The following is a 25,165-nucleotide window of genomic DNA, read 5'->3' as shown; positions in this document are numbered from 1 at the left end:
CATAGTTTGCATGTCTTCTTCACCACTAGAATGTAAGCTCCCTGAGACCATGAGCTATTTTTTTTTTTTTTTTTTTTTTTTTTTTTGCCTTTCTTTGTATTCTAGAGTTTAGCACTATGTCCAACTAGTTGCTTAATAAATGTTTACTCACTGGCTGACTTACTAGCAGGACTTTAAACAGGAAAAAAGGAGGAAAAGAATTTATCAGAGATTAGACATTAAGTCATTAAAATCTGCAATGGAAGAGTTATAGGAGAGATATTAATATAGTATGCATTATATAGGAGGACATGATTGCAAAGAGAAGCAAAAATAGCTCTTATCTCAGATAGCTTTTCACCAATGAAGGGCAGTGCTGAATAAAATGTACTAGAAAGTTTAACTTGAAGGAAGAAGTTTGACATCACATGTATTTATTGAGTTTTACAGGAGTGATTAATGGTAAGAATAGAAGGGTTCACTTCATAATGAGGGAAAGATTATTTAGCACAGGTAGTGGGTAGCATTGTAGATCAAGAAGATGGACATTTATGTAGAAATCCATGAACCTGAGGAAGAAAGGCATTTGGGTAAAGTACCAAAGAAGGTGGAACTTGATGATGAGCATGTTATAGGCTTCCTGGTCACCTGGAGGAGCTGGATCATATCATTCACCCTAGAAATCAAAGGCTATCATGTAGTCAAGGTATCATTGTGGTGGCTGACACCCATATATTCTTTTTTTTTTAATTTTCCATGAGTTTTTTTTTATTATAATAACTTTTTATTGATAGAACCCATGCCAGGATAATTGTTTACAACATTATCCCTTGCACCCACTTCTGTTCCTATTTTCCCACTCTCTCCCTCCACCCCCTCTCCTAGATGGCAAGGAGTCCTATATATGTTGAATATGTTGCAGTATATCATAGATACAATATATGTGTGCAGAACCAAACAGTTCTCTTGTTGCACAGGAAGAATTGGATTCAGAAGGTAAAAATAACCTGGGAAGAAAAACAAAAATGCAAACAGTTTACATTCATTTCCCAGTGTTCTTTCTTTTGGACACACATATATTCTTAACTTTCCTTTATGATCATTTAATTTTTCCCAAGTGAAGCATGACACTAATATTCTGAATTTGCCTCTGAAATAGGAAGTGTTGATAATCTGGGGCTAGCTGGATAGGGAGGTAGCCCTAGCCCTAATCAGAGGAATTTTACCTCTTGGATAGTGTGAGGGAGGAGTCCAGAATGGGAGTCCGGGAAGATTCAGGGAACTTCTACAAGGAATTCAATAAGTACAAGATGTTTATATTTTTTTTTATGTAGAAAACTAAACCATATGTTTAAGATAGTCATTCGCAATTGGGTAGTTAAAAAGAAAGATTGGGGCAGAACTAAGTATGATGTGATTCTAAAAAGCAAAATTGTATAGGAAAAGGTAAAAATAGTAATTATCTTGTACAAATGAGGTACAAGAAGAAGAACTGAAAGAAGAATTAGATGGTGGAAGAGGGTTGTTAATTCTAGAAATCTATTCTCACCAGGAACAGGTTAAAGAGGGAAAAATAGAAATATATCTGTGGAGAGGGTATAAAAGTCTTCTAAATCCAGAAGGAAATAATGGGGTAAGGTTATTGGGGGAAGAATTAAGGAGGAATTTTTAGAAGGAACCCTACTCACAACAAATCAGTGTTAAGCAAAGGATAATGTGTATGCTTAGAAGGGAATAAAAGCATTCTAAATTTGTAAAGAATGGAGTATAGAAGAATGTGTAGATTAATGGGAATGGGATAAAAAGGGATAGGGTAGGGGAGAGAGGATAAAGGAGGGATCACTGAAGTGGGGATAGGTTAAGTAATAGGAGGAGGGCAAGGTAGTAGGTTGAAATAAAGTAGAGGAGTGAGAAGAGTTTAGATATGAGATACATACAAACATAAAATAAACATCAGGAATATTTATTATATAAAAAGGGGTAATAATTATGATCTCAGACAAAATTAAAGCTAAAAGATTTAATCAAAAGAAAAAATAGGTAAACTATACACTGTCAGTCATATTAATATTGAGTTTAAGTAGTCTAAATTTTAAGTAGTCTAACTTAAAACAACTAGGCAGTATAAGCTTGAAATATTGCTGCGGTGTAGGAAATGATGAGTTGAAGTTAGAAAAATGTGGAAAGACTTGGACTTATTAAGGAAGAAGTTATCCACTTTCAGAGAAATAGAGGACACACAAACATAGTATGGTGTTATATGGAAGCGTGTGAATGTATATATATATATATATTTATATATATATATATGTATATGTATGCACAGCATATGTTTGTGTATATAAATATATATATCAATGTATATGTATATTTGTGTGTGCATTTATCTCCGAGGTTAGTTGTAGCCATCTTGAGAAAGGTGGAGATGGGAAAGGGGGGGAAAAAGGATAATGTAAAAAGTGCACAGCAGAAAACAAAAGAAAGCCTATGAGGAAGCAAAGAAAAGATAGACAGCTCTGAATACAATATATTAATTACATAAGTTTTCTTGAAATGGAAATTATTGCTTTATATTTAGAATCCTTATGTTCTGCTTTTCCTATTTTCTATTTAAGTTTAAAATAAATAAAAAAAAGAAAGGATGGATTTTGAATGTAGATCAAAACATACTATTTTTCTTTTTTGTGGTAGGTTTTTCTTTTTGGTCTCTATTTTCTTTTACTATATGACTAATATAAATGTTTTGCATGATTGCACATGTATAACCCATATCAAATTGCTTTCTCATAAAAATGGTAAAGGAAGGGAGGGAGGGTGAAAATTTGGAACTCAGGAGTTTTAAAAATATTAAAAAATATTTTGATGTGGGGCAGCTAGATGGCTTAGTGAATAGATTATCAGCCCTGAAGTCAGGACAACCTGAGTTCAAATCAGGCTTCAGACACTTAACAGTTTACTTACTTCTGTGATCCTGGACAAGTCATTTAACCTCAATTGTCTTGCTTAAAAAAATTATTCTGACATAATTGGGAAAATAATAAAATATTCTTTTTAAAAGAACCATTCTTCAATTGATAATTGGTCAAAGGATATGAATATGTAGTTTTGAGATGAAGAAATTAAAGCTATTAATAGTCATATTAAAATGCTCTTTGATTAGAAAATGCAAATTAAAACAACTCTAAAGTACTACCGACCTCTATCAGATTGACTAATATGGTAGAAAAGGTAAATGACAAATGCTGGAGAGGATGTAGAAAAGTAGAGACACTAGTTTTGCGCTGTTGGTAGAAGTGTAAACTGGTCAAAACAATTTGGAGAACATTTTGAAACAATGTCCAAAGGAATATTAAACCATCCATACCCTTTGACCATTAATACAACTATTAGGTCTGTTTCTTAAAGAAATAAAAGAAAAAAGAGCTATATGTGCAAAAATATTTAACAGCAGCTCTTCTTGAGGTGGCAAAGAATTGGAAACTGAGGGGATGCCCATCAGTTGAGGAATGGCTGAACAAATTGTGGTATGAATGGGATAGAATATTTTTATGCTCTGAGGAATGAACAGAATGATTTCAGAAAAGCCTGAGTAGACTTATGAATTGATGCAGATGAAGTGAACAGAGCCAGCAGATCATAGTACACAGTGATAGCAATATTATAACAATGATAGACTTTGAGAAATGTAGCTGATCAATAGAATGAACCAAGACAATTCCAAAGGACTTAATGATAAAAATTCTATTCAACCTCCAAAGAGAACTGATGAACTCTTAGTACAAATTGAAGTATAATTTTTTCACTTTCATTATTTTTCTTGCTTTTTTTGGTAACAGCTGACATGGAAATATGTTTTGCATAATTTTATTATACATAACTGATATTACATTCCTTGCCTTTTCAATGGATGGGGGGAGGAATTAGAGGGAAAGAATTTGGAATTCAAAGATATCTTTTAAAAAGACTGTCAAAAGTAAAGAAATAATAAATATTTTAGCAAAAGAAAGCAAGAAAAAAATAGCAAATGAATACTGGACAGCTTCCCATTTGTATGGTTCAAATGTTCCTCCTAATTTCCATTCTTTTTATAAGGGCTGTTTTGTATACCCAATTTACTTCTTGTGTTTATAGACCATGGACTTGAACACTTGACTGTATACATTCCTGGGGAAACCAATCCACAAGTGTTTATTAAGCACCAACTATGTACAGAGCTAAGGGATAAAACAAACTGTCTTTGCTCTCAAAGAGCTGACATTGTCTTGGGGAGACACAGTATAGTTAAGTAAATGTGAGATAATTTTAAGGTACAGTAAGCACTGAGTAGGGAAATCATGAAAGACTTTCTATTGGAGATAGAATATGAACTGAACCCTGAAGGATATGAGAAATTCTGAGTGAGCTAGAGGAGAGTGTATTCCAGGACAGGACATGCAGATATGAGATAGAATGTTGAATTCTATCAACAGCAAGTGGGTCAGAGTACATGAATGGGGTCCAATGTCAAATAATATTGGAAGAATTTATTGGAGCCAGATTCCTCTGGAAGGGCTACTTCAAACCCACCTTAAGATTGCAGAGTAGGCAAAGGTATTATAAAAGGGTAGACAGGGAAGAAAATCTTTAGCAGTTTATCAAATAGAAATAAAAAAGCAATAAATCAGGATTAGCTTTGAGCTAAGATCTTAATAAATCACTCAGTATTATCCCGGGCTGTGCAAGTGAGAGGATGAGAATTCATCAAATGTTCATAATTAGTAGAGCTGGAGGAAAATGTGAATGGACTCAGCCTACTAAATGTATGATGTTTTCTTGTTAATGTTAAATATGCTTCTTAGTCAATAATTGGTGTTTATCCCTACTGAAAGTGAATTTATCATTCTTGTTTACTTAGCTAGCCCTCTGGCTCTTTACATGCTAAATGCTTTACACCTCCTTATGCCTACATACTTTGGGATCATTCTGTTCATCACACTATCATTGTGGGTGATCAATGTAACCTCTGTCTCCCTCTCTTTTTTCTTTACGGTAATATTATGCAGAGATATCAAATTCAAGTAGAAACAGATCCCTAAAGGGAACATATCAACTTGGATCATCACAATATCACATAAATAACATTTTTTGTTGCAATGTATTTTTGTTTAAATTTTTAAGGATTTCTCACTTATATTTTAACCTGGTTTCTGGCTAATCCAGGCCAAGAATTTGACAGCTCTGGTGCAATGTACTTCATCTCCCAGAAGAGCTGGGACACGTACTAGATGTGTGATCTTAGACAAGTTAGTTAACTTCTCAGAGAATTATCTAAAGCTCTAAGTTACAAAGAAGGTAGCAGCACCCTGTATTGATAAAAGCTCCTCACCAAGAACTCCTTACATCAAATGAAATCACAGGTCCTATTGCTATCTGAAATGTTAAGAACTTGAAACTTAAGAGAACACATAGCTGTAGGTATCAAGCTCCCTTTTCCTCTCCCCATCCCTTTGGTGTTGGCAGTGATACAACCTCGTGCTCCTTATTAAGTTTGATCTGATCATGTGTGTTAAATTGTATTGTAGTTGGAAGGGTATCATGTGCTTTTAGAAGTAGTAAATCTGCACTGAGAGCAGACATCTCTGATCTGGATAAGATGGTGTCTTTGGAAAACAATTGATTGGAAATTTCATTTCCCTATATTAATGGGGAAGGAGTCAGAAAGGGAAAGAATTGAAGGATTTATCAAATAACAAAAAAGTTTTAAAGAGATGAAGATTTGGATGCTAGTTGGCAGAATTTTTCAATGCAATCTCTTCATGTTCATTTTTTTTTTTTACAACCCATTTATTTCTTGTTCAGGTCTTCCTTTAAGTTCTTCAAGGTGATGCTGGGGGTCAAGGTCTTCTTCACTTACTTTTGATGTCCTGAGGCTGACAATGGAGTACGTGGGCTATTTGTTGGTCATTCTTGTTCTTTTACATGACTAGCCCAACTCTTTATACTCCTGCATATTCTTCACACAGCTTCTTACTAATTCCTTGTATATGATGTATTATAGATTTTTTTTAACACTTAGCATGAAATTCATCATTTTCAATTCTAAGGAGATGGAATTATTCCATGGCTTAAAGCCATACTGCTCAGAATATTTATATAAAAAAAGACTAGAAATGTGATACAAGAGATTAGGAGCTGGATTTTGATGCAGGAAGACATTTACTAGTGTGTAATTCTGGAGTAAGTCTCTTAAGTTTTCTGAGACTCAGTTTCCTTGTCTGTAAAAGGGAGCTAATAACAGCACCTATCTGTTAGTTATTATCTGGGATAATCAAATGAGAAAATGGATGTTAAAGCACTTTGAAGCAATTGTGAGGTATTATTTCTAGGAGAAGTTTAAGGCTGGTAATTGGGGGAAAACACTGCAAGTTTTCAGGAAAAAACGCATAGACATTTTTTCCCCTTCTTTTTACTTTGTCATAATGATAGAATTTAAAGGAGACAAAGGGAGTAGGGCAGGTACTTTTCAGTCAATGAAGGCTAGAAAGGCCACCTAAGATCGTCTTCCTCATTGAATTGAACTGCTTAAGTTGTATATTGACTTTGTGTCTGAGATAGAGAGAAGCTAACTAGCCACTGAATCATGTCTGTGAGGGATTTTGATGACTAGTTTGATGACTAAGCCCCTACAACCTATGTCTCCAAGAAAAATTCAGGGGAGATTAGCGTTCTTTTTGAGTCTAATGAAGGGTGGGGAGAGGGAGGGAAAAGGAAAGATGGATTAGCCTATCTAAATGAAGTGATTATTTATGTATCTGTTGATATATAAGGAGTTTAGTTTTTATTTCAAACAAGCAACAAATAAAACTTTGAATGGGAAAATATCCTAATTTCTCTGACCATCCCCACCTCCCCTTGATAGCACAAAATTATAACTCAGTGATTGCTATACATCTGGTGTTTATTTTGATCATAAAATAAACTATATGGGTTGAAAAAATATCTGCCCTTGAAAATGTACACTTAATAAGTCAAACTATATTTTTCTATGGCCCTAATAATGAGTATTCTTATTTCAGGATTCTTTCTGGTCCAGCATTGCCCAATGCAAACAACCTTTTATAATTATAATTATCTCTCTACCTGTGCCCACCCTTTTCAAATGTATGCATCTTCTATCTTATTTTTATCAGTATTTTTATGCTATTTTTATCAGTATACTTTTTTTGTATGGCAGTGGAGGACATTGTCTTTTTTTTCTATACATATTCTCACAATTATCATTTTGCATCAAAAAAAGTCACATCAAAAAGGAAAAAAAAAGATAGAAATAAAACAAAAAGCAAGTAAGAATAAAAAGAGTGAAAATGTTATGTTGTGGTCCACACTCAGTTCCCACAGTCCTCTTTCTGGGTGTAGATGGCTCTCTTCACCACAAAATCATTGGAACTAGTCTGAATTATATCTCATTGTTGAAGAGAGCCACGTCTAACGGAATTAATCATCATATAATCTTGCTGTTGCCGTGTATAATGATTTCCTGGTTCTGCTCATTTCACTTAGCATCAGTTCATGTAAGTCTCTCCAGAACTCTCTGAAATCATCCTGTTGGTTGTTTCTTACAGAACAACAATATTCCATAACATTCATATACCATAACTTATTCAGCCATTCTCCAACTGATGGGCATCCACTCAATTTGGAGGACAGTGTCTTAATTTAATACATGAGTTTCTCTTTACATGCTAATTAACTAGAACTTTGGCCCATTTAACAAAATCATAAATACACTTGTCTCTGTCTCTGTCTCTCCCTCCCTTCCTCCTTCCTTTTTCTTCCTTTCCTCCCTCCCCTCTCTGTCTCTCTCACTGTCTTTGTCTCTGTCTCTGTCTCTCACTCTCTCTCTGTCTCTTTCTGTGTCTGTGTCTGTCTCTCTGTCTCTGTCTCTGTTCTCTTTCTCTCTCTCTCCCCCTTTTCCCTGTCTCCCTCTCTCCTTTTCTCTTTGTCTTTTCCTGTTCTTCTCTCTCTGTCTCTGTCTCCCTCTGTGTCTGTCTCTCTGTACCTGTCTCTCTCTCTGTCTTGCCTCTATCTTTTTCTCACACACATACACACTCTCTCTCTTTCTCTCTCTCTCTCTCTCTCTCTCTCTCTCTCTCTCTCTCTGCCTCTGTCTCTCTCTGTCTGTGTCTCTGTTTTCTCTCTCTCTTTCACTCTCTCTCTCTTTCTCTCTCTCTCTCTCCCCCTTTTCCCTGTCTCTTTCCCTTTCTGTTCTTCTCTCTGTGTCTCTGTCTCTCTCTGTCTTTCTCTCTCTCTCTCTGTCTCTCTCTCTCTCTCTCTCGATACTGTCTCTGTCTCCCTCTGTGTCGGTTTCTCTCTGTTTCTCTTTCCATCTTTGCCTATCTCTCTCCCTCTCTCCCTTTCTCTCTCTGTCTCTGTCCTCCACCCCCATTTGTCATTTTGCTTATCATTTCTGGCTCTCCGTTAGTTAACTGTCCCAGTAAATGGCTGGCCTGTCCATATAACATGATACTCACACCAACAAAAATCTAGATTGTCCTTGATTGTCTTAAAGAATGCCAGCTAACAAAGCAAGCTGGGAGGGGAGAGGGTGTTAGGTAGGCCGTTTGGCATCCTTCATATTCCATGTAGGCAGGTAACAAGATCATATGTGCATTGGAGGATTAGTCCACTTAATGGTGGAGCACAGGCTAATGCTGGTAGCCTTCTTTCTTTTAATTTTAAAGAACATTCCCTCCATAATATGGCTCTGTTGGAAAACTTGAAAGCTGAAACAAACATTCAGTAGAAGAAAAATAGTCTAGAACATAATTTGAGACTCAATCTATTGGTTCTAAAGTAGACCACCACGTTAAAAGGTGGTCTCTTATGCCAGGGCAAGGCTTAAATATACTGTTAACTAGGGAAACCCTTAGGCCAAGGGCCATTCCCACTTGGAGTAAGTAAAATCCAAAAGCTGGAGCAAGTCAGTTTTTAGATTATCTATAGGACACTGAGATTGAAGGGGTCAAAATAACCCAATTTTCAGATCAGAGAATTTGTAACTGGGGCAGTCTGCAGGAGCTTGGGAAATCAAAAAAAGCAGAGATTGTAAGGAAATTGTTGCTTTGTGTGACTCAACCTGCTTCCCAGATTTTAAGAGTTTTAAAAAAACTTTTTAGTTGTTTGTGGGTCTTCTCCTATCCCCTTCCTAGCTAAATAACAGGGCATTTAAGATCTCTTTGAAAGGGGAAAATGTAAATATTTTTGACATACATGTGATATGCACACAAAATGAAAAATGATTATATAAGGTTACCTATTTGGGGGAAAAAAAAACCTATCTTTTAAATTAAGTGAATGTTCCATATTTGTATGTTTGTAGAGAGATAGCACCCATATTGGCTACTGCGCTATAATTCATTCTTTCTATGTCCCTTGCATCCTCTGATTACCTCAGTTCCAAGAATAGTTTTTCCAGATTCAATATAAAAATTGTATTGAATTAAATCCAGAGGTCATTATCACTATTTTTTCCTTTCCACTGATGAAATAAGGAAAGCGAAAGGAAGACTTGGGGAATAAGCATTTATATAGCAGTTACTAGCTGTCAGACACTGTGCTGAGTGCTTTACAAATATTATCACATTTGAGCCTCACAACAACACTATGAGGTAGGAGTTGTTATTGTTCCCATTTTATACCTAAGAAAACTGAGTCAAACAGAGATTAAATGGCTTGTCCAGTAAGGGTCTGAAGCTGAATTTGATTTCAAGTCTTCTCATTTCCAGGCTTCATAAGAAGCTAATAAAAGAGTTACCAGTGGTGTTTTCAAAGTATTTAGTTTAGATGAACTACATTTTTGATTACTGAGAAAACTATGGATATGATAGCTGAACCACTAGAGATTTCAGGAGGATTGAAAGGTAGGAATTTGAGGTGTTAATTTTTAAAATTCTGCATTTAAACAAACATTAGAGCATGCATTTCCATATACAAAGTAGAACAGAAAAAGAGAATTGTACCAGAAAATGTGAATCTGTTATGTACCCTTTGCTTTTTCTTTTAAACGTACAATAAATTTGACAACTTTTTTTTAACATTTATTTTTACATTTTCAGTTGCACAGACTCTCCCTCCTTCCAACCCCTTTCCCACCAATTGGAAAGGCAAGCATTATGATGATATCTACTATATATGTGAAATCATGTGAAACATATGTCCATATTAACCATTCAACATGTAACTTTCAAAACCATCTTATCTACATTTCATTCTGTCAGATTTTTGAAAGATTGGGGCTGCTGAGAGAAGTGTCACAGAAAAGGAGGAAGGTGAAGAATATAATGATTTTCAAAAGTAGGGAATAAAATGGAATGTTTTGTCTTTAAGCCATTGAGTTTGATTTAGATCCTGAAAAAATTCTGTTAGCACTATTAAAAAGAACATCAGGAAATGCAGAATGGACACCCAAACATTGGAATTTAAGAATACTTTGAAGCATCAAGCTGGATCAATTGATACAGTACAATAGCACATACCAGAGATAGTAGGATGAAAATGTTTATTTTATTTTACTTTTTTGCCAGGCAGTTGGGGTGAAGTGACTTACTCAGACTCACACAGATAGTAACTCTCAAGTGAAAGAGACCAGATTTGAATTTAGATCCTCCTGATTCCAGAGCCAATGTTGAAAATGCTCATTTTGAAAGTAAAATTGTAATATCTGCTTGTAAATTTATTTAAAATACATTCTCACAGATGAAGTATGGTAAATTACTTTAAAATTCTTGTATTAATTGATACAATCGACATATCTACTACTTCTAGTGTTAGGCAAGAATAAATCATGCCAGATTAATTTCATTTTCAAGTTTGACAGAGTTGCTAGACTGCTGAGTAAATCTGAGGAATACCACAGATATCATTTACCTATATTTTTAGCAAAACATTTGGTTAATTATCCAAGTTATTCTTCTGGAAAAGACAAGAGAGATATGTTATAGAAGTATTATAATTATTTGATGAGTAATATTATAATGTGATGGCTTTGCAACTAGTTGAATTATCAGAGCTAAGGAGCTGTTACTGAAGAATTTGTTTAATGTCATCTTGGAAGAAGGTCTTGAATGAACTGAATGTTTTTGTCCACTGACTTTTATAAAAATATAAAAAATATTTCATGTTTATAATATTTGTACACTGGGCTAAATCAAATAAAATGGAAATTGGATAAAATAAAAGAAACAAATTGAATCAGAATAAATATAAAAGTATTGCCTTTGGGATTTTAAAAAAAGTGCCTAAAAACAAAGTGGGGAAGATACGTTTTGCTAGAAGTTTGAAAGAGATCTACAAGTCTCAATATGAATCAATGATATTATGTGACAGAAAAAACTAATATAATCTTGAGAGCAAAATGATAGAATGGACCTGGAGTCAGGAGTACCTGAGTTCAAAACCAGCTTCAGACAGCTACTCTCACTGTGTGATCTTGGGCTTAACCTCTCTGTTTGTTTCCTTAACTGTAAAATGGGCACTAGCACAGCACCTAAGATTGTTGTATTTGTAACGCACACAAAACAGTGCTAGAACATTGTTATTATTAGGTTATTTTGAGTTTTTGTGACCCCATTTGGGGTTTTCTTGGCAAAAGATATTGGAGTACTTTGCCATTTCTTTCTCTAGTAAGAATAAGTCAAATACACAGTCAGGCTGGTGATCTATCTACTGTACCAATCAGCTGCCCCTAGTACATAGTAGCCACTATAAATTCTATAATACTCTGCCCAGTCTGGACCACATCTGAAGTTGTGGGTACCACATTTTAGGAAGGATGTTTGGAAACTGTTCAGCATCCAGAGAAGGTAATGGAATGGTGGTACATTTTTAGCTGGTACCATCAGATTAAGGAACTGTTGATAATAAGGAGGAGAAGAGATTCAGAAGTGGGGAAGGGGCCGGACATAATTACCTGACATAATAATGAAAGATTCTCACATGAGAGAATCTGGTTGAAGTAGGTGGAAGTTACAAAGAGGAAAATATAAGCTTGAAGAAAAAGCTTCCTCAAGAATTAAAATTATCTAGAACTTGTAAGGGTCATCCCAAGAGGCAGCTGATTCTGTTATTGAAAGTCAGGTTTTGGCTAACCTTGATGGGCAATGAGCACCCTTCAACTCTAAAACTCTTTAATAGCCAGCTTCTCCCTCCCTTCCCTCCCCACACGACAATGATGAAACAAATGGGCCTTCTCTATCCCCTTATTTCCCCCATCCTTTCTCTTGGTTTATCCATCACTTCCTCCCATCCTTCTCTTCCATTTTATCATAGGCTGGGCAGACATTTTAATGCTCAGAGCAAATGTCTATTTCTTGGACCATAGGACTTTAGAGCTAAAAGGAGCCTTAGAGGTCTCCTAGTTCCTAGATGTCCAAGCTTATCATTTTCATTTCTCCAAGTGCTTAAAAGCATGAAAAAGCTGGGATTCTGACTGAGGTTCCCTGTCTCTATATCTAGTGCTTTTGTATTCTGTTTCTGTTCCTACTATTCCTACTCCCCAGACCAAGCCCAATTCTGGCTTAAGGTGAAATCCAAGCTCTTTGGGGATTTGTAGCCCCAGAGTAATGGGTGCTAAATTTTTCTCACCCCTGGACTGATTGAAATCTTTCTATCAGTACTCACTATCTAGAACTTAAAAGGGATTTTTGAGGCAGAGAATCTCTATACTGTTCTTGGAACCTTGAGCGTAATTGGGTTACTCTATTGGAACCTGAATGTAGCTGGGATACTCTACTGGTCCTTTCCTATTCCCTTCTCATTTTCTCTCCTTTTCCCCCCTGTCCCTTTATTCTCCTCCTTCCCCTTCCAAGTCTCCCTTCTCTTGTCCCTTTTTCTTACCATCATAACCTTAGATTATCCCTACACTTAGTTGTAAAATTTAGATATCACAGAGTAGTAGGGAGAAGTAGTTTGACATTTCTGCTTTTCTCCTTTATTGTATTTTTCCTCCCTGGAAGAGTGAATTCCATGGAAACTTGAGCAACTGTGGCTACCCAGAAAGCAGCAGGCCCTTGGTTATCTAGCTAAAAATAGCAAGTGGACATGAGCTTTAGGACAAAGAACAAACTCCCTCTTGGGCAGGGACTTACAGAGATACCTCTTCCCCCTACCTCTTGGGAGTCTACGTGCTCTGCAATGGAAGGGAGAGAGGACAAATCCATAGACTTTTTTTTCCATGGGACCTATGTAAGAAGAATCTTTTGCCTTGAAGCACTGATAGCCTTAGGCTCCTCAAAGGTGTTTGAAGGCCACTTATTCCTGCTTCTGCCTGTGCCAGGAAGACCAGAGGACTTAAATGGTGTTTATTGCCCTTGGAGTTTGATTATGAAACATACATTTTATACAAGCTAGGTTGGGGGAGGGAAGTGGGGATACAGAGGTGTGACCTCCATTTAGGCTAATGGGTGATAGGAAGGAAGGATGCTAAAGTAGATAGACTCCATACATAATTGCTCATGTAATTAGCCAATGAACTGTGTTTCTAAAATAGAATTGTCACCAGAGTCATCACCGGAAGACAGGCTGGATTCCAAGAAGTGGCTGCAGAAATATGGCTTGAAAGCACAAAAATTGACTGCGTATGATATCCTTGCTGACTGTTCCTTTCGCCACATTGATGGAGTCGTTGACATAAAAGCTAAACCTGATAATGTGTTCCTGCAGACCTGTGCTGTAAGTAAAATGTAAAAACTTCAAGGAATCAGAGACTCTTTCATTTACTCTTTCCTGTTCTCTATAGTCAATGGTATCATATGCATGTAATTCATTTTCTAATTCCCACTGGAAAGATCTTAATTAAAATCAGAGTTTGAGGGAAGTTTGTAAAGAAAAAACCCACATAGAGGCAGTTCCTTGAGGGATAGAAGGCTGAAAATTGTGATGACTGCCTGGAAGATGACTGCTCCTTCTCTGAGAATATCAGAGTGAAAGGATATTGAATTTGGAAGTTAGAAGATGTCACTTCAAGTTTTGACTTTCTGTTATTTATTAGTTTAATGAACTTGGGCAAAACAGGACTTCATTTCTTCATCTATAAAATAAACATCTTTCTTTCCCTTACTCTTTTCTTTCCACTCTTTTCTGATTTTCTTATTCTGCAACTCTACTTTACATTTCTCAAAACTGTTCCAATATGGGAAAAGGAAAGATCAAATCAATGAATGGTTATAAACAAACTAATAGTAAGACTAAAATTAGAAATGAGACTAAAATAGAAAGTTCAGAGAATATTAATAATTTTCAGGACAACAATATAACCCAATGTCCCCAAAGGGAACTCTGTTCTTTCCCTGTCTTATTTTTGTTTTGTGAGTTGTCAGGGCCAAGGGGCAGCTAGTTGCCATAATGAATAGAGAGCTAGAATCAGGAAATCCTGCAGATCTGGCCTTTAATACTTCCTAGCCATGTGACTCTAAGTAAATAATTTAATCCTTTTTGCCTCAGTTTCCTTATCCATAAAATGAGTTAGAGAAGGAAATGGCAAAGAACTTTAGTATTTTTTCTAAGAAAACCCCAAATGGGGTCACAAAGAGTTGGATATGACTAAAACAACTGAACAACAATGCAAAAATGGGAATAATAATACCACCTATTTTCTAGGGTTAACATGAGGATCAACTGAGAAATTAATCATAAAATACATGGCATAGTGCCTGGAACATAGTAAGCTCTATATAAATATTAGATATTATTATTATTACTGAGAGACACATTATTACACTAATCCAGTCCTCAGAAAGTTAATTCAATCCCTTTCAGGGCCCATTCTTGAATTCTTTCCAACATGGTACAATTGCCAGAATTTGGGCTCTGTTGATATTCATACAAGAGCCTAGGATTGACCCTTCACAGAATGGATCAAGTCTTTAGGAAGAAAATTAGCCTATTAGAGTTCCCAAGTTACAACCAGCGAACTTCTCTAAAGAGTGAAATTTGTGTCCTTCATGTCACCTTAAAAGTATATTTTGTACCATCTGTTCTAGTGAATGGTGGCCAACACCATAAAGTAGATGTCCAGTTATTATGAGATTGGATTTGCCCCAGATAATGTTACCAGTAAGTAGCACAGATGCAGTAAAGTGGAACAGAGATGTGAGCCTTAGTCCTTCCCCACCTCCAACCCATCTTTTCAAATATTGAGGAAAAAATAATGTAATGACCTTTACTTTTATATTTGAAGCGATATATATAGTTGTTTTCTCCTCTGAAACTATGCAATTGCTGCTCACAGGGGTTGGTCTGAAGCAAAACTATGAAGTTGATGCAGTTTATTTTCATTGTCCCCAGTTTTCCTTTTACTTAGATTGACTTTTTGCCAATATTCTCCCTTATTAATCATATTTTACACTAAGGAAAAGATTTTGCAAACTCATTTATATTAAAGATTAAACGACTGATGCAGCTTGAGATATTATCTTTTAATGAGGTATCTTAATTTATTATGAGAAAAGAGCATGCATTTCTAATTTCAGGTATCACTAAGAGGAAAAGGGAAGAGAATAAGCATTTATATGCCATTCATCACATACCAGGCACTGTGCTAAGAACTTTATAAATATTATCTCATCTGATCCTGAGACAAATGCTATTATTATCCTTAATTTACAATTGAGGAAACTGAGGCAAACAGAGGTTAAAGTGTCTGAGGCTAAGAAATCAAGTCTTTATGACTAGAGGCCCTATAATTTATCTACTATCCACCTAAAAGGTTAAAGAGATATTTGGAGAGAGGGGCACCCTTTCCAAAGTCCTTGAAATCGCACTGTACATGGGCATGGCTATCCTGACCATATATATGTCTGAATCTAAGGCACATTTCTTCTTTGGGGAATTGAAATGATCCATTGGCTGGCCAGTAAAATGCTTTTCTCCTCTTTTTTCCTATCTTTGTATTTCCCTAATGGTTTCCAGGCACAGTTTTGCTTTTTCCTGGCCATATTGGCACAAATATATACATATATATCATATGCAAATAATAGTTTTTATGTTTATTAGAACTACAAAATTTTCCAAAAATGGAAAAGGTAAACAACTGTTCCCTGACTATGCCAGCCCAAAATTCATCCTCCTTTCTCTGGCCTCTTATAATAATGTATTACTCACTTGATACTTGCTCTCCCAATTTTACTAACTGCCATTCATTCAATCCCATGTGTATGGGAAAAATAGTCCTGGACTTTGAGTCAGGAGACCCAGTTTCAAATTCTGAAAGTGACAATGTCCAAGTCCTTTAACACCGACTCCTTTATCAGTAAAATGGAGATGATGCCTGTCTTCTCGAGGGTTTTAGAGAAAGCATACTATAAGTTTAAATAACACTGAATAAGTAAAAATCATTTCTTTAACCGATTTATGAACTCCTACTTCTGTTTAATACATAAGTATATTCTTATTGTAATAAAAGTGGTAGAAAGAGAAAGAAGAGTAACCCTTTAACCTTTGCTTTAGGAAACATCATCAAATGACATAGTTTTGGAGCATATTTGCTTCTTTTCCCCTATTAGAACTGAACTTTTTGAAAGGACAGACTGTCTTGCTTTTTCTCTTTTATATACAATTCTAAAAACAGAATTTTGTACATTGTTAAATATTTTAATAATTTTCCTCCTTCCCTTCCTCCCTCCTTCTTTCTCTCCCTCCATCTCTTCCCTTCCTTCCTTCCCTCCCTCCTTCCCTCCCTTCCTCCTTCTCTCCTTCTCTTCTTCCCTCCTTCCCTCCCTCCTTCTCTCCTTCTCTCCCTCCCTTCTTCTCTCCCTCCCTCCTTTTCTCCTTCCCTCCCTTCCTCCTTCTCTTCTTCTCTCCCTCCCTCCTTCTCTCCTTCTCTTCTTCCCTCCCTCCTTCCCTCCTCTCCTTCTCTCCCTCCCTCTCTTCTTCTCTCCTTCCCTCACTCTCCCCCTCTTCCCTTTTTTCCTTCCTTCTTGTCTCTTTGGGGATAGGAATTATTCTGTATTACACACAGAATATAGAATAGTAACTTCCACAAAGACAGATACTGAATACCTGCTTGTTAAATTAATGGTTAATTCAATGCCTATAGCCATTTTTTAAAAGTATGACTAGTCTCAGTGTCTATAGAGGCAAATTAGGCAATAGGGTTCCATATGGCTGTGCCATGAATGTCCTGCTGTTTGTAATATGCTGCTTTTACATTCTTTAGGGACATAAGATTTCTTTTTGGTTATTATTGTTGCTGTTCTCTCTGTAGGAGCCAAATAAGAAAAATGTCCATGCAAAATACTGTAACAAGTTTGTGCACACTCCCTGGAAGGATGGGACTATAGTCCATGTTTATGTTACTGCAGACAAGTGCAAGGCTTATGAAGAGAAGATGAACAATGCATTGGAGCTGATTGAGAAAAGGTTAGTTTTTTTTCCCCTCAGAAACAAAGCAGGTCAGTTCTTCCCTGAATTTCAAAAAGATTTCCACCTGTTATGTGTAAGTCCTTGATTGGGTTTGGTGTCTTTACTACACAGATGATGTGCAAATAAAAGGACCCGTTAGTTGATGTTTACTAAACGGATTGGTCCATTTGGGACTAAGCAGATAACTTACATTTCAGGACTTCTTTAACTTCATTCCTGAAGAATGGGGTGATGTTATTTTTAAAAAAAAGATAAATATAATATCCTTAGATACAGTTACATACATGACCCTTAAAGCAGCACAAAGTACTAATTTGCATAGGGACAATTGATTTGAACTTACATATGTAGATATTTAAGAAATGTTTCTTGAATTAAAAAAAAGATAAATGAAATATATGGTTATTAGGTGGGACATACTACTGTTACATATTATAGAACATGCTTAGAAAATATGTCCTTTGTCCTCATGCTTACGTGACATTGTGCATTATCATCAGCATCCTTGAATATTCTATTTCAAGGCACCTGCTGAAAGAATAAAATCAAACCACAAAAAACTGATACTCTGTTTGAAATTTCCTGTTACTCACTTTTAAAAGAAGTACATATAACTCCTCACATCCTTGTCAGATTATGTGATCAAGCAAGGTTCTTTGGTCTATTTTTAAAAATATAATAAATTGATCATTTGTAGATTATCTGTTCAGGAAGATTATTTATACACTCCCTCCTTATCCAGGCTACCACTTTAGACAAGGCAGGGGCTCACCTTAGGTGAACCTCTTTCCCTTGCCACCATTCTTTCAGCAGATGTTTAATCCCTTTCAGTGCTCAAGCTATCAAGTGCCTTCCTATGGTTCTCTTATCTTGAAGGATGGTACTTGGGGAAGCCCCATGCTTCTAGCCTTCCCCACTTTACCCTTCTCTCAATCTAAACTTCCTTTCTCTGAGTCCTGCTCTCTCAGTGGCCAGGTTTCCTTACAGTAGGACACAAGGCTGATAATAAGATTAACTAATATACTAACCTTTGCTAAAGAGATTCTGGTCCTACATGATAAACAGAAACCCTGAGGAGTGCTCTCCGGCTAGGGGAAGGTGGTCTGGAAAGCAGTATAAAGGGAAGAAATCACACTAAGAAATAATCTCTGGGTCTGTCTGTTTCAGGAATCAGGAGATTACTGCTCATTTGTACTTGGACTCCAACATTGTTTATTTTATGTTTCCCCATATCCCAACCCTCATCTTAGGGCTTTTTGTCCCAGGATGATGATTCCCATGGTGTGTATATCTTTCTCTTTATGCCTACTGCCTATTCTTTTCTATTATCTATGCCCATTCTGAAGTGTAGGTTAGAAACTATATTGTATTCTCCTCTGGAGGATTCTGTACTCAAAACAGCCATTACAGACCAGAAGGGAGATAGTGAAAAATTTCATTTCTGATACCTGTGATACTTCTAGAACAAACCTGACGATTTCTGTGATTGTATTGTGGAAGTTGTCTTTGCATTATGAAGACAGTTGGAGAAAATAATAATATTTTAGCGATCCTCTCTGAGAGCCATGAACTTCCGATGATGTTATAAGTTTTTGAGAACAACTAGATTTGTATTTCTTTATTACCCAAAATATTTAACACAGTGTTGTGACTATAATAATAGGTGTATAATAAATGCACGTTGATACTTTTTCCATTTCCATTTCAGTTTCTATCTCAGAGGAGAGATAAGTTTTAGATTTGGTCTGTGGATAGGAAGAGCCTTAGAAAATAAAAACTAGACCTTTGATTTCATTGGCACAGAAAACTCTCAAATGAAGAAATTTCTTCTATTGGTGATTTGCTGGAGCCAGTTCCTACAGGGAGAGAATTGTTGCTAAATTTTCTGTCTTTACACCTTAGGAATTGGCAAATGCTATAAAATCAGGGCATAATTTAATATTTTCTTGATTTCTAGATTTAGAAAGTGATGGAGAAAATATTAAGAATGTAAGTTAAACCTAAAAGTATGTCATAATAGAATCTTTTTTGGAGAGCTATTAAACATTTACTAGCATGCTCCTGCCCTTTACTACTACAGAGCTCTGTAATCTAATGTTTTGGAGAGCTGCAAATTGTATCCATGTATAGAACACTGATTTGCCTGAGGTTACATTGTCCATTTGTGTTAGAGGTGAGATGTAAATCTAGGAATCCTGAGCCTATTTAATCTTCTACATGTTGTCTTATCATTCCTATTGCATGAAATTATTAACACCACCAAAAAATAGTTTCTGTGGAATATGGGCTAATAAAGGGCAATGAATATTAAATACAAGATGTCCATTTATTTTCAGTTATGAATGTTGCTTTTAGAATGAAGAGCTTCTGTCCAATACTATAACATCATTGTAGGGAATTAAAGGGGGTTTTCACAAAAAAAAGAGTCAGGCTAATAATGTATAAAGTAATTGTGACCCATTTTATTTCACACAAGGGAGACACAGGGCATAGAATAAAATGCCTAGGGCACAGACATAGAGCAGGAGTGGGGGGAGTAACAGGAAAGGAAGGTTAGAACCAGGGAGATCAATAGTACTTTGGGTGCCATGTTCTTCAGGGCAGGAGGAGGAAGGGATCTTAGCCAGTCTCTTCCCATGGAGAGATCACCTCCAGCAAGCTCTCTATTATTCTTTCTTGTTTATATGCGAACACGAGGGTCTTTCTCATCTTTACTAATTGGCTTCTTGGTGAAGCTATAGATTACTGGGGCTGGCAAGGTGGAAAGAGTAGACAGTTTATGTTCAAGTGCATCTAGAAGATTTCCTATTCCTGTCATTACAGGAAGGGAGACACTAGACCAGAGATTTTTAAGTGAAGCCCCTGGACCCCTTTTCATAATGATCTGAAGGACATAAAGTAAAATACATAAGATTATAAAAGGAATCAATTATATTTGAAATATACTCAACAAAATATTTTTTAAATATATCAACCTTGGGTTAAGAACTATTGTATTTGGAACTGGCCATCTCACAGGGAAATTCAGGATGAGAGAGGTTGAATAGCTTACTCAGGATCATGCAGTTAGTGAGACAGGATTTTGATAGGTCTTCCTGATGATGAATCCAACACTATCCACAACAGCCCTCGCTTCCTATGTCCTTTTAAAAATCAGGACATTTGTTAATGTCCAGTCTTATGATGCCTTCCTCTCCCATTTTTCATGATTTTTCATTGTCCAGTGGCTGACAGGGACTAAGAAATTATACCTACCAGTTCTTCTGGTACCCAGTATGCAATTAATTTTTACTTGGTGACTTTCAATCACTGATGGTAGCTGGATGCCCTCTTACTGAATCCTTTTAATGTGGCTTTTATTTCTGTTTTAATCAAAATCTTCAGCTTCTTACCCATTATAATATCTAGGCTGTTTGGTCAGTACTTATATACCTATAAGGAAAAAGGATTATAGCTGTGTGAGAAACTAACTCCATTGCTCTGACCTTACTATTCATTATTCTTTTCACTCTCCACTTAGAAACCAGAGCTGTGTATACTATTCCTGAATTTTTAGACATAGTTCAGCTGAAGTATATATCAGCCTCAAGGAACCAGAGAAGTCTCTGATAATGCTCTCTAAATAAATAAAGGAAACTCTTGTTGAATTAGCAGAATCTAGGAGGATATTAACCCTGAAATTCTGCTCTGCCGAGTCTCCTGAAGCCCATTTAGCTTTTAAGAGCTTTATAAGTGAGAGTTAACAGCCAGATTCTCATTTTCATGTTTCTTAAAAGTTGCCTGAGAAGGGAGGGCAGAAGAAGACCTGTTCTTACAGCTGTTCAAGATCTTGGTCATAGAATATTATTCACACATCCTTTGATACTGTCCATATGTTTTATGAGAGCCAGAAGAATCTGCTGGCTTTGCCAGCTTGAATGTGGGTGGTTCCTGGGTATCTCTTTATTCACAAATGAGGTGGAACAGTGGCTCAAGTCAGCAGCTGGGTGTATCAGTATATAGGGTTCTGGACTAGGAGTCAGGAAAACCTAAATTAAAATTTGACCCTCTACATTTACTAGTTGTGTGACCCTGGGCAAAGCTCCTTTACCTCTGTTTGCCTCAATTACCTCAAGTATAAAAAAAGGGATAGTAGCACTTACCCCAGGATTGTTGTGAGGATAAAATAAGATCATATTTGTACATACTTAGCCTAGTCTCTGGCATATAGTAGCCACCATATAAATGCCTTTTCCCTTCCCATCCCTGCCTCTGATGATTTGCAATAACAATTAATTTGAACATCATTCCCGTTGAAAAGTTTTGGAATGAATAGAGAGGTTTATTTCTACATCAAATGCTTATTCCCTTCCCATCCCTGTCTCAGATGATTTGCAATAATAATTAATTTGAATATCATACTCATTGAAAAGCTTTGGGATGAATAGTTTTATTTCTTCATCAAATTTATTTCTCTAATTCCATTTTACTTGAATCTATAATAAAGTTTGTATTTCTTGAATATGTTTGTAGTTGTTGGGGAAAACTGAGAGGGCTAATTAGGCCCATTGAAAAATTTTGCTTCAGGTCACATCTGAAAGAGAATAAGTAAAGTTTGTGCAAATGTCTGGGAAGATAGGGTGATAGATCTCATTGGAGATCTACTGAATTTCTCACTGGATGTTTAAGATTTCTGAAATGTACTATGCTTCCCTGCTGACCATTAACTCTGTTATCAGCCCTATCTTTCCTTTTTCTTATCTCTAGGATTAAATGGCTACAAAGTGGAAGCCAAAGCCTCTTTGGACTGGTGCTTGAAGATTTCATCTACATTCTCATCGATACGTCTCATTCAATGAAGAGTAAACTGCCCTTGGTGAAGGAAAAGATTTTTCAGCTGTTAAAGGTTAGATAAAGTAGTCACTTCCCCTGACTTTAGGGACCTATTTCCTGGCAATATTGCCTCAACCTGTAATCATCTACTGAGGGATAAAGGAATGATGGGGAGCTGAGCACTTAAAGTTAAAGAGGAATCAGGGATTGTGTAAAGTCAGAGTTTAGGTTCCTAAGCAAAAATTTCAGAAAGTATCCTCTTTAACCTTTTAAAATGATAAAAATCAGTAGATCTTCCTCTTGTTTGGAAGGCTTAGTGGATTGTATCCTCTCTCATTGCTTTAGTTTTCTCTATTCTAAAAACTCATTGAGGGGAGGGATATTGATTCTTTTATTATTTCCTTCATGACCCCATTGTGGAAGAGTTGACATCTGTGGTATAAGGTAAAGCAGAGACTTTCTAGATGACTTTTACCACGAAGGTTTTATTTCCATTTCCTAATGGATCAGGTGATCAGCATCCACACTATAAGTAAATGAGGCTAAAACAAGTTGAGGGCAACCAAAGTGTCTCAGACTCTATGGTGAGTTAGGGGGCTACCTACCTGAGGCATGTAAAGGCTTCCCCTGATGGAATAGGCAGATGAGAACAATTTGTTTCAATGGCAACGAAGGCAGGTGAAGTGCTTAGAGTTGTTGTGGACCCTTAGAGCTTGGTTAGACATTGCCAAGCTCATCCATTGCATCTCGAGCCATCACCAGTCCTCTTGGCTCTGTCCTGCCCCGGATAGTGGAGACTTTAAAAGAGAGAGAGAGAGAGAGAGACTAATGACTTGGTACATTCTGCCTCATTTAACTCCAATTTATATATGAATCAAAAAGACTGAAATGAGATGTCTATTAAAGACATTAATGTCTATTAAAGAATTGGTATTTAATATAATTTTTAATATCCACAATTTAAAAAATTCACTCCATTCATTGTCAATGATGTTTATTTATCATTCTGTGAATTTTTCAAATCTTTAGTTATATTGGGGGAATGAATATTTTATGACTGAATTTATGACTGAATTATGACTGAATAAAATTTGTCTATTACAGGAGCAGCTGGTATTCAAAAAAAAAATCAATTTTATCAAGTTTGATGGTAAGGCTGTACCTTGGCAGGAGAAACTTGTTGAAGTTAATGAAGAGAATTTGAAAATGGCTAAGGAATGGGTTAAAAACCTTCAGGTAAAATGAAGATTATCATTTAGAAAATAAGCATTAATGAATAGGATTTAATCTATTCTTTATATTTATCTAAATCTATATATTTCTATATATCTATATCTATCTATATAGTTATATAAATATATTTATATATTTATCTAAATTCTTAGAAAAGTGCTTTGAGATCCCAGAATAAGAGTTGGTATATAAATGTCTTTTTTTTTTTTTTTTTTTTTGCTGAGGCAATTAGGGATAAATGACTTGCCCAGAGTCAAACACTTGGGAAGTGTTAAGTGTCTGAGGTTAGATTTGAACTCGGGTCCTCCTGACTTCAGGACTGGTGCTGTACCCATTGCACCACCTAACTTCCCCTGTTCATTTTCAATAATAAGGAGTAGCAGGCAGCTAGGTGACATTGTGGATAGAGTACTGGGCCTGTAATCAGGAGGGCCTGAGCTCAAATTCAGTCTTAGACACTTGCTAGCTATGTGACCCTGGACAAGTCACTTAACTCTATTTACCTCAGTTTTCTTATCTGTAAAATGAGCTGAAGAAAGAAATGGCAAATCACGCTAGTATCTCTGCCAAGAAAACTCAATATGGGGTCACAAAGAGATTTAGACTTGACTGAAATGACTCAAGAATTAATAACAAGGAACACATGGCAGTTATTCAATCAATTGATAATATATCAAAATTTTGCTTAATCTAGTGGATTGCCTTTCTTTGTATTTTCAGTGCTTGAGCTGTCAATATTCTTTTTGCAGAATCTTTCTAGTAGTATGATCACTGGACCAGGGTATGAATAATTTATATCTCTATATAATATCATATAGATTTTTTAAAAAGATTGGACCAAATCATAGTACCATAATCATAGTTCTTGATTTTCTAGAGCTACATCATTGACTCAACATTTTAGAGGAAATAAATTTTTACAACATCTTACTATGCTGGTAAAATACATAGTCAATTAAAAAGGATATCCCTTTTCTCAAAAGTTTCCACTTTCTTGGACTGTGTAGCCTTCATTTTTTAAGTACTTTTTTAAGGACCCAAATAGTCAACCAGATGCTTGAAAAGGCACTAAGAAAAGGATCAAAATCTGTTTTGTTTTTTTTTTTGATAAGCAAAATGTGGCCATGGACTATAGCCATTTTTAAAACAGTACAGATGGCAAACCTCAAAGACCCAGATTTATCAAGGAGCAAGAGACATAGCAGATCACTCTGAATTTTAATCAAAGCTAAGCCTTTCCCGTCATATAGAGCAGTCCCATTCCCTGGAGGTTCTGTTAAAAAACGAAGGACTAATTACTGTATGAAGTAACAGTAGCTGTAAAATTCTGTGCCAAGTAATAAGTTGGTTGGTCCTGGGAAAGAAAGTGTTCATTTCATGCTTCAAGCATGTTAAATTGTCCAAAATTAATAGCTGATGAAATTGCCAAGGAGCATGAAAAATGGTGATGTGGTGGAAAAAGCTTTAGATTTGGAGCCTGAAGGCTTGGGTTCAAATCCTGATTTGAACTCATTATGTATATGATTTTGGAAAGGATCACTTCATTTTTAGAGGTCTCAATTTCCCTGTTTCTAAAATGAAGGAGTGAATCTAGAGGTTCTCTGGGATCATTTCTGGTTTTAAGTCCATGATCCTATACACTGTGGCTTAGTAACTATAACTTTCAAGAAAACCTTCATTAGTTCAGATGCTATTAAATTAATTTGGAATTTGCAAGAAATCAGCTATGCTATGTGTTGTTCTC

General features: G+C 36.0%; 1 protein-coding gene across 6 annotated transcripts in view; it reads left to right on the top strand.

Annotated features, from left to right (window-relative positions):
• VWA3B (von Willebrand factor A domain containing 3B) overlaps positions 1-25,165 on the top strand; it is a 226,643-nt gene that overhangs the window by 91,389 nt on the left and 110,089 nt on the right. For all 6 annotated transcript variants that reach the window (XM_031959109.1, XM_031959108.1, XM_031959107.1 and 3 more), the window contains 4 exons: positions 13,505-13,686; positions 17,219-17,373; positions 22,123-22,261; positions 23,293-23,424. In XM_031959109.1, coding sequence (XP_031814969.1) covers positions 13,505-13,686; positions 17,219-17,373; positions 22,123-22,261; positions 23,293-23,424 — 608 coding nt within the window. The remainder of the gene's footprint in view (positions 1-13,504; positions 13,687-17,218; positions 17,374-22,122; positions 22,262-23,292; positions 23,425-25,165) is intronic.

The sequence above is a fragment of the Sarcophilus harrisii genome, chromosome 3, assembly GCF_902635505.1.
Source record: "Sarcophilus harrisii chromosome 3, mSarHar1.11, whole genome shotgun sequence".
NCBI classification, from domain to species: Eukaryota; Metazoa; Chordata; class Mammalia; order Dasyuromorphia; family Dasyuridae; genus Sarcophilus; species Sarcophilus harrisii.
Note: the sequence above shows the minus strand (reverse complement) of the source record. Positions and strands in the feature narration are given on the sequence as shown.